The following is a 9464-nucleotide window of genomic DNA, read 5'->3' on the forward strand; positions in this document are numbered from 1 at the left end:
GTAGACCAGTGAGAACTGATCTGAATTTGATATTACCTCTTCCAAATGTAAGGAGCAAAATGACTGATGTTACCATAATCATGTGAAGGTGCTGAGGAAGAAATAAGTTTGAAGGTGAAGATGGGTGCAGCTTCATGGTTTAGTAAGCGAAGGTATGATTGTTCATATTGTATGGCAAGAGTGCTGGTAACCGTAACCGAAAGTAAGAGCATGCTTTATTATGTTGCCATTTACATTAAGATTGGGACAAAGTCCTCTGTGCCCTGGAGACAGAAGGAGTTCCAGTTCTGACTTCTGTGAAGTTAGGACTGCAACTTGGGTTTCTCAGGCAGACAAACAGCTGAGGTTACTTCTGTATACAATAATCCACACTCCTGGTTGTCTTTCTCTTCCTTTCCAAAACCTTCTGCCTTGTTTCCTTTTAAAAAAAAAAAATTGTCTTTTTTTTTTTTTAAGCTAGAACTCTATTTAACACAAAGAGGGCCTACAAGGGAGCCAGAGAGGCACTCTTTGTTAGGAACTGCGATGATAGAACAAGGAGTAACAGGTTCAAATTGAAGGAGGGAAAGTTTAGGTTAGATAGTAGAAAAATATTTTTTCCTGTGGGGGTGGTGAGACACTGGCACAGGTTGCCCAGGGACATGGTGGCTGCCCCGACCCTGGCAGTGTTCAAGGCCAGGCTGGATGAGGCCTTGAGCAACCTGATCTAGTGAGGAGGTGTCCCTGCCCATGGCAGGGTGGGTTGGGACTAGATGATCTGTACGGTCCTTTCCAACCCTTAAATTCTATGATTTTATGATTTTCCACTTTCTTTCGTATTTGGAAGGCAGAAGTTGCAATGAACTAAATAAATTAAGTTGCGTAATGGTGGAATGAAACGAGGAACAGGAAATGTGAGGAGAATTAAGAAGCTGTTCTAAATCTGTTCTGTCAGAAATTAATGGCAAAACTCTTGTTAGATTACAATCAGTTACTTAAAAGAATGTGTGTCTTTACATTGCAGGTCGACCTCACGCGCACCTTCACCTTCCGTAACTCCAAGCAGACATACACAGGAATTCCCATTATAGTGGCAAACATGGACACTGTGGGGACATTTGAAATGGCTGTGGTTATGGCAAAAGTAAGTCTTGACTCTCGTGTCTGCAACAATTGGGAAGCCATTGGGTGACAGTGAGCAGCCTGTGTAAAGTTTTAGCTAAGTTTGTTGGAGAACAGTGGGACATGAGTTTAAAAATACAGAACAAGAAAAAGGAGCTGTGCTTTGACAGCAACACAGTTACCACAAACAGGGCTCCAGATGTGTGATAGTTTCAGTTGAGATGCTTCCGTACTGGGAAACTTCCATCTTGGGTGTAGCTCAGCTTCAGGTGGAGCTTCTAGAGTGTAGTTTTGTAGTTTGTATGGTGCTTCCTGCCAGAAAACATTATTAGCGGACAAGTTTTGAAAGTGTAGGTTACTGGATAAAGCTGCAGCAGTTTCTAAGTTAATTAGCCTCTGGCACATTCAAAATACTGGCCACAGCTTCATGAAACACATCATAAACCTGATCCTGAAAGGTCAGCTTAAGTATGTGAAGTTACCTTTGAAGAGCTATTTGAGGTTGCCTGGTCTATTATTCACTGTTACTGTTGCTTTCAAGTAGGATATGCTTTCAAGCAATACTTAAAGTGGGAATTTCTAATGTCTTATTTTGCAGCTGAGGGAAAGGTGGCTAACTTGGACATTGATAGCAGTTTTCTTGTTTTTTGCTAGCACGCAATGTTCACTGCAATTCACAAGCATTATTCTCTGGAAGAATGGAAACTGTTTGCTGCCAATCACCCAGAATGCCTTGAGGTACATTTTTGTACTGTAAATTATGGTTTATTGCTTTGTTCTGAACTCACACTAGAGTCTCTCGGGAGTACTGTTGTCAAGTGAGGTTTTGGGGAATGAAGATATTTGCTGTTCTTAAATTCATCAAGGGAAGTGGCTTGTCCTGATTTAAAAAGAATAGCTATGTGAGTCCATTATGTAAGTGCTTATATTAAGCTGCAAGAAAGAAAAGTTTATATATGCCTGGAATGGAAACAGAAGTATCCTTTACAAAGAAGGAGGAAATACTTGAGAATAGGTCTAACTGCTCTGCTTCTGTTGCTGTTGGGAGCTATGGTAGTGTGTAGGTAGAAATGTGAATAGCCTTGAGTCACACACACAGAAGCTGGGCCTGCATGCCCTTGTGCTGAGCAGAGTCTTTGCTCTCAGGTGTGCAAGCAGACCCGAAGCCTGCAGGCTGGAGTGGCCCAGGTGCTGGGCCCAAGCAGGGATGAGCATTGATAGTAGTCAGAGCATGTGTCCTCCACTTACTCCCTTGCACTAGAGCTCATGCTGTGCTGCTACTAGCTGTGCTGCTACTCACTGTGCTGCCTGGCTTATTCACAGGGCCCTGGCCTGAGCCGTTAGAGACAACAGAAATATTTAGTAAATTTAAACATTGACTTAAGTTCTGATTTTTTCATATCCAGATTTTTTTGGTGCTCTTCTAGCAGGCTCCTGTACCAGGAGAGGCAGGATGAGAGTGTGTGTGGCTGTCTCCCCTCCTTCTTGGAGTTCAGTGAAGGTTTTAATCTATTTCTGTATAGAACAGTATACTACACAGCTATCTGTGGCACATTTTAGAATTATGTCATAAAGACTATTGATTACAGGATTGCCTGAAAGCCAGCCTGTCACTTAGGTCCATCAGGGTTGCTTATAGGCCACTATAGGGTAGAAGGTGGTTCCAGGAATGTCCTGTGTCTGAACATTTCTGAGCTTATCTCATTCGTGGTTTATAATCACTGGAGTAGGATCTCCTAGTGATTAAATACTGACTTGCTTTGTGACCCTGGATTTCTGGAGAGGTTTTGTGGGCCAACAGCTGTGGAAACTATTTTTCTTTTGGAAAGAACTCATAGGAAGAAAAAGGAAGAAGCAATCTGCTTGTTTTCAGTAGTAGCTGAGCCTGCTTTAGAAAAGGGATTGGACTATGTAATCTCCAGAGGTCCCTTCCAAACAAAACTGTTCTGTGATTCTGTAGATCAAAGGACTTCTTGGTGAACCTAAAGACCCAGATTCCACTCTCTGATAGTGGCCCAAATTTTGCCATTCTGACTTCCTGGAAATACACAAATTAGGCCTTCTTCCTTGTTTGTGTTTATATGAGTGTGGCTGAGCCTTCATTCATCTCAGGTGATTGTATTTGCCTATGAGAATCCACTTGTGACTGAAAAGCTGATAACATGATAATTCTCCTTTATTTTAGGTCCTTTGAACAAAACAGAAATAACACATTGATATTCCCAGGAAGGTATTTATTTCATGTAGTATGATTTTCACTAGTTTCCAGCACAAGTCCTGCCAAGACTATGCAAAAAAAGACATACAAATTGTGTGTTTAGCCCAGTTTTTGCAACCTACTACTCAGTTTTGTTCTCCCTGTCTTTCTAGCATGTAGCAGCAAGCTCGGGTAGTGGAAAAGCCGATTTGGACAAGTTGACAAGTATTCTAGAGGCCATTCCACCTATCAGATACATCTGCCTGGACGTGGCAAATGGCTACTCAGAGCACTTTGTGGAGTTTGTGAAGTCTGTCCGTGCCCTGTTCCCACATCACACCATTATGGTAAGTGAGTAGAAAGGGTGAAGGGGGTGTGTGTGTGAATTCTGTCCAGGAACAGGACCCAGGGTTGGATTGGTAGGCATCAGAAGCTAGAATAGGAAGGAAGGAAGGATGTTTAATAACGAGTTGTCATTGTCCATCTTCCATGGCCGATAATTTCTGTGGGAATGTTTAGCGTGTGCTCTGATACAGCAGTTTGATGCCAACATCAGCATGTCATCAGCATGGCAGACTGGGTGGATCCAATTTTTTTCACAACTCGTGTCCTCCCTCCCACACCAGATGAGACATCTAATCATAAAGTATGTAGGTTTATTTTGGTGATTCCAAGGAGAGGTTGCTGTGGGAATGTGCAAACATTTCTGGTCAATTGAGGCCTGTGGCTGTTTTTGTCTATTTGCTATGAAAACTGCTGAATGTATACTGATTCTTACCTGTGATAAGAATCATAGGGGTGTTGTGAACAGTGTTATCAGGGAGCAAAATGGTGAATGCTGGGGTTTGTAATGTGCTTTCTGTGACATTACTAGCCCATCTCAGAGTGTTAATGCCATGCTTCCTTCAGCCCTTTTGCACTAAGAGTAGGGTGTTTGCTTTGACATGGAACTCCTTGCAGCAGAGCACTGCTGCTTCTTTCCTAGGGCCCTTAAAGAAATGGGTCTGAATTTGGTTGCATGAAAATAGCAGAAATTCTCAAACAAACAGCAGATCTGTAATGAGGCCACCAGCCTTTCTTCAAGCCAGTGCAGCAAGAAAATCATGTGTTTAGGCAACACATGATTCTGTGCCAGACACAAAACTTCATGCATGTAAAGTAAATGTGAAGTAAAAATGGTCATAAGTGCACATTCTGCCTTGGTTCAATAGGGAACGACACATTCAAGCAGCACAGAGGAGTCTACATTCCTTTCTCCTGTGTTAGAGGAAGGCAGTATTCTTGCCTCTGAATGGTGGTGGCATTGGAAAATGGAAGTAGGCTGGAATGCCTGTTGGGTTCTGGGTTACCACAGGCTACTGAATAGGCATCCTTCAACAGGTACCAGGAGACATGGGAGCCATTTTGCTATGGTCATATTTCCTATGGCTTTGGGGAGCGATTTTGGAACTATGAAATGATAGATGTGGGGTTTTGGGGCTTCCTGCTCTGTGTTCACTGCACTGAGGGAAGAAGCTGTGTCCTTGCTTTGGATATCCTTAGTGACAGGATTACTCCAGTGTCTTTGGCTTGCAAGGAGGGAGCTTAAACAACACAGTTAAAGCAAAAGATCTTCCCTATCAGGAGTGGAAAGAAAATTGTGTATCATCCAGTCCTCCACATCCCTGCAGACTGCTGACTTTGCTGACTGAGGAGGGAACTCAACCAAGATTAATTGCCCAGAAGGCACAGGAGGTCAATGTCAAAGTCAGGTATCAAGTCCAGATTTCAGTCCAGGGTTCTTAAGCCAGTCTCATCCACCTCTCATGTCTGATCAACTACCTTCTTAGTGTTGCTGCTTCTGTGACTAAAGGTTATTGTTACTTCAGGTCTCATTGTCCTGACAATGTTTCTGTGTTTAAGCACCACCTGCTTGAACACATATACAGCCCTGACCTGTTCAGTTGTCTTCTCTGATTGTAGCTTCTTTCTCTGAACATGATTAATATGGCTCATGTTTTTCGTTTCCTGCACAGTGATAATTTCCATTCCTAAAAGCAGGTTATCAAACTTGGGGTGTTCAAAAACCACCAGTTTTCCAAAGCCTCCAGAGTTTGCGCAGTCCCTGAAGGTGTCTGATTCAACTAGGAACTTTGCTTCCAAATGAATTTACTTAACACTCTGTGCCAAAATGGCTGTTTGAAGCTATTCCTGGCTGAAGTACAGGAGCTGGTCTAGGCTCCTTTTTATGATACTCGGGAAGACATGTCCTGCTGCTACCTGTTCTCACTGCTTTGATGCCTCTGTGCTATGCCTGCAGTATGTTCTCTGCTGTTGTGGCTTTCAAACAAAAGGGTTAGCAGTTAAATAGAAGGTATAAAAATAAAGAAGCTTTCTCATAGCTGAAAGTAATCTCCAGGACCCTGCAGGTTGTCTTGTTTGCTTTCCTCAGCATGACCATTCATTCCACAGTCAGCTGCAGTGCAGTACGTAACACTAACCCAATCCTGGGTCTCAGGGAACGTGCGTTCCCAGGGGCCACGTAATGGGTTCAGCAACTGTGGTTAATGCTGTGTTTTCTGTGGCAAGTACTCCAGTGCAGATGGAGGATGTCTCTTGTGTAACAACCTTTCAGATGTCTGTTTTTGTCTTTTTAAATACTTGCTTTTATAATCACATTACCTTATTTTCTTCTGCCTGGCTCTGACACAAGGTGTTTTTTTTCACTCCTGCATTTTGTTTTAATTTACAAAGAAAATCAGTTTCTCCATGGAACACAAGGGATAGGGAAGCCAAATAGGGGCACAGAGGTACAACATGACTTGTCTTGAATCACTCATTAGATTGAGAATGGGGGAAAAAGCAGTATTTAAGTCTGTGTATTTGTGTCACATAAATGCAGGTCTGCCCCCAGCATCAGGAGTAATGGTCCATTGGTGTGTTTTGCTGTTGCACAGCATCATGTGCATTGATTGTGTCTACTCACTAAAGTCTAAAGAAAACCCTCAGTCAACATTCTTGATGGAGGATCAGAGCCTTTATATTACAGGAAGCATAGTCCTTATTTATTAGTGAAGTTGTAGATGTTGGGATTATTCCATATCACTGAAAGTCTGTTTAGCAAGCTAAGATATCTTTGCCAGCAAGGTTTGCCAAGTTTTTATCCGGAATTTATCTTTTCATAGTGTTCTCCGTTCATTATATAGAAGAAACCCCGAGGGGAAGAGGGAGTGTGGCAGGAAGGAAAAGACTGGGGCAGGAGCACACTTGCAGTAGCACCCACAAGATGTGAGCCAGAGAGGGAGGCAAGGGGAACCGCAAAGCAGAAGCAGAGGAAAACAACAGGGGCCAGAAACTGTTGCTCCCCCTTGGAGTTAGTAGCAGAACTTCTCAGCACCTTAGTAGAGGCAGAATTCAGTGAAAGAAAGCCATGCAGACTGCTCCCAGTTTTTCTCCAGAGCACACAGCAGAGTAAATCCAGTCATGGCAGACTCCACCAGGGCTGGGGTCTCAGAACAGGGATTCCAGGGTAGGAGACAGTGACACTGCTGAGCCTGTCTTGAGTCAGTTACAGTACTGACTGCAAACACCCACTCGGTATGGCTCAGCCTTGCAAAGGGCATCATCCCTCCATCTCCTGGTAAAGCATCCCTTGTTTTGGTGGGTGGGAAGTGTCCTTTGGCCCTCTTCCTGATAATGTGGAGGCACAGACTGTGCTTTTCTCTGGGATACAAGAAGAAAGTTTGAGAACTGTTGTCACAGACACTTCTCCCCAGCTTGATCCATTGCCATTTGCCAGCAGCTTTCAATCAGTGCAGCAGTGTTCCTGTCTTAGTCAGTATGAGCTGATATTTATAGCAGGCTTTTATGAGGCACAGTATCAAATGCCTGACTGAAATTCAGAGGCACTGCCCTACTGCATTCACTAATTTTGTATCTCTGTCAGAGAAGCTGTAGTCTTTATAATCCTGTTAGGTGAAATCTTGATCTCATTAAAGTCAATAGGGAAACTCCCTTTGACTTTTCTGAGGGCAGGATTTCCCTCAGGTCTGACCCACAGCTCAGACATCCTGGGTATTGCTGGAATGACCCAGGATGGTGCTCTCTTGAAACCTCTCTTGAAACCTCATTTGAAACCTCAGACTGAGTGATCTGAATGTCACCCCAAGTGTGTAGGACCAGGCTCACAGCCAGAGTAATTTGTTGTAGCCCCTGACAACTGACCCTGCAGGAAACATGATGGTTTACCTGACTTTTGATTGTGACTGGTACTGTTATTTTACTGATGGGGTAAAGAAGTTAAATTAGCAGTAATGGGCTTTATCTCTTCGAGAATGCCAATTCTGCAGCAGATTAGAAGTGCATTGGTACATGGACTACATCATGAAGATCATCATGGTTTTCAGTAATACAATACTTGCACCAATTACTATGTGTCCTGACTGCTTGCCCAAATACACCAGAAAATGTATTGTTTGTAGTGGCTTCTTTGCACAAGTTCCAGTTGCTTTACTCACTTTATATTCTGTAAGTTAATTTTAAGAGAGTTTCATCTCTGTAGCCTCAGTCTTTCTGTATTGACCTTGTCAGATGGAGTTTTTTTAGTTGAAGTATTCTGGCTTTACCTTATAGGTGGGGCTTTCAAAAGCCCTTTTGCCTTTATTCAGCTGTCATACTGGCATCAGTGGTAAAGGGAAGCATATGTTGCAGTGAAAGCAGAGTTCAGCTGGATGTGAGAAAGCAGCTTTCCCTGATCTTCTGCTGTGATACTATGGTCTCTTCATATACAGATAGCTGTGCCTCTCTTGTAGTGGTTTGTTCTTTGTGCTCTCTGAGGTCTGCAAAAGGTACCTAAAAGAAGCAAGCCTGGCAGGTTGAAGTCTGCTATATAGAGCTCCATGTCTTCCTTGAAAATTTGTTAAGGTTCTGCAGATTCAGAAAGACAGAAATCACTGATGTGTGTATGTGCATTCCAGGAAAAAATGTGTGCTGGGGACATAAGTGCTTTTCTCTGCTAGGATGAGCATTTTGAATCAACATATGCAGTTCCAACATCCTCTAGCAGTAACTTAACAGTAAACGTCTGGTTAGCATTTCTGAAGAGACAGTTTGACAACCCTCTATGCTCTGTTAATAAGAAGACTTTGTTGTTTAAGTTAAATACATATTTGGTCCCAAATCTCACAGAACCTCTGCCTTTAACACCTGCTTATTCCTGTTTATGAATCTTTTGGATGCACTCCAGTATTTCACCAAGTGGTAACGTGCTGCATAGGTAGTCATCTGCCTCCCAAATGTAAACTGCTTCCTTAATGTCACAAGTGAAATGCTCTCTCTCACCCCACCTTGGAGTGTACAGCATTTAGTATAACAAATTACCACTGAGCACGAAGGAAGCAGCACTTAGCTGGAAACACTGTACCTATTATATATCCTGTATTTCCTGACTGTTCTATTTTATTTCACTTTGGTTTATTTTATTTTATTTTTAATCAATATCATGCTGTTTTGGGCAAAGTTAAGCAGTTCTGTGTCATAGACCACAAATTGTTGCCTTACGGTATAATTGTTTTTCTAAGTGCTTCAGGTGGTGGCTCATCAGCTTTCAGACTAATAAAAGGGGGAAGTAAAATTCAGTAAAAATAAATAAAGGGTGAAATAGAAGCCAAAAATCAGTAAGTAGAGAAGAAGCTTCACCCAGCATTCCCTGGATAGCTCCTGTTGACTTTACCCAGTACCAGGAGTTTTGTTTCAATTAAAACTAAGAAAATATTAAGTAAGGATTTTAGGATTTGCCTCCTGCTCTGCCCATATTGGTACTGCTGCAAACACTTGCTAAGTCCTGCAGTATCATTATGTAAGAGGTTTTCTGAACGTCTCTGGATCCTAAATTCAAATCTCAACAAATGAGTAACCCATCTTGGTACAAGTGCAAAATGAGTGACATGGGCAACTGGAATCCTGTTTCAGCCAGGTTTAGTTTGTGCAGTTTTTCTAGTTAGGAACATGCTGTGGACATGAAACAAGACACAGAGCTGAAATTCAAACCAAACTTGGTTTGCAAATGTCTGAGGGGATGATGGGCCTGATGGGATTCATGCCGGAGTACTGAAGGAGCTAGCAGATGTTTGACCAGAACTCCTCTCAATCACCTACCAAAGGTCTTGGGAGTCTGGGAAGGTTCCTG

The 9464-nt window shown here is 42.6% G+C and overlaps 1 protein-coding gene across 1 annotated transcript in view; it reads left to right on the plus strand.

Moving 5' to 3' along the window:
- Positions 1-1003: 1003 nt before the first annotated feature.
- The window catches only part of GMPR (guanosine monophosphate reductase), a gene marked incomplete at both ends in the record, with an annotated part of 14244 nt that continues 5783 nt past the window's right edge, over positions 1004-9464 (plus strand). The window contains 3 exons of the mRNA XM_009078961.1: positions 1004-1123; positions 1756-1839; positions 3472-3645. Of these exons, the coding sequence (XP_009077209.1) occupies positions 1004-1123; positions 1756-1839; positions 3472-3645 (378 nt within the window). The remainder of the gene's footprint in view (positions 1124-1755; positions 1840-3471; positions 3646-9464) is intronic.

The sequence above is a fragment of the Acanthisitta chloris genome, unplaced genomic scaffold (genome assembly GCF_000695815.1).
Source record: "Acanthisitta chloris isolate BGI_N310 unplaced genomic scaffold, ASM69581v1 scaffold22577, whole genome shotgun sequence".
In the NCBI taxonomy this organism is placed as follows: domain Eukaryota; kingdom Metazoa; phylum Chordata; class Aves; order Passeriformes; family Acanthisittidae; genus Acanthisitta; species Acanthisitta chloris.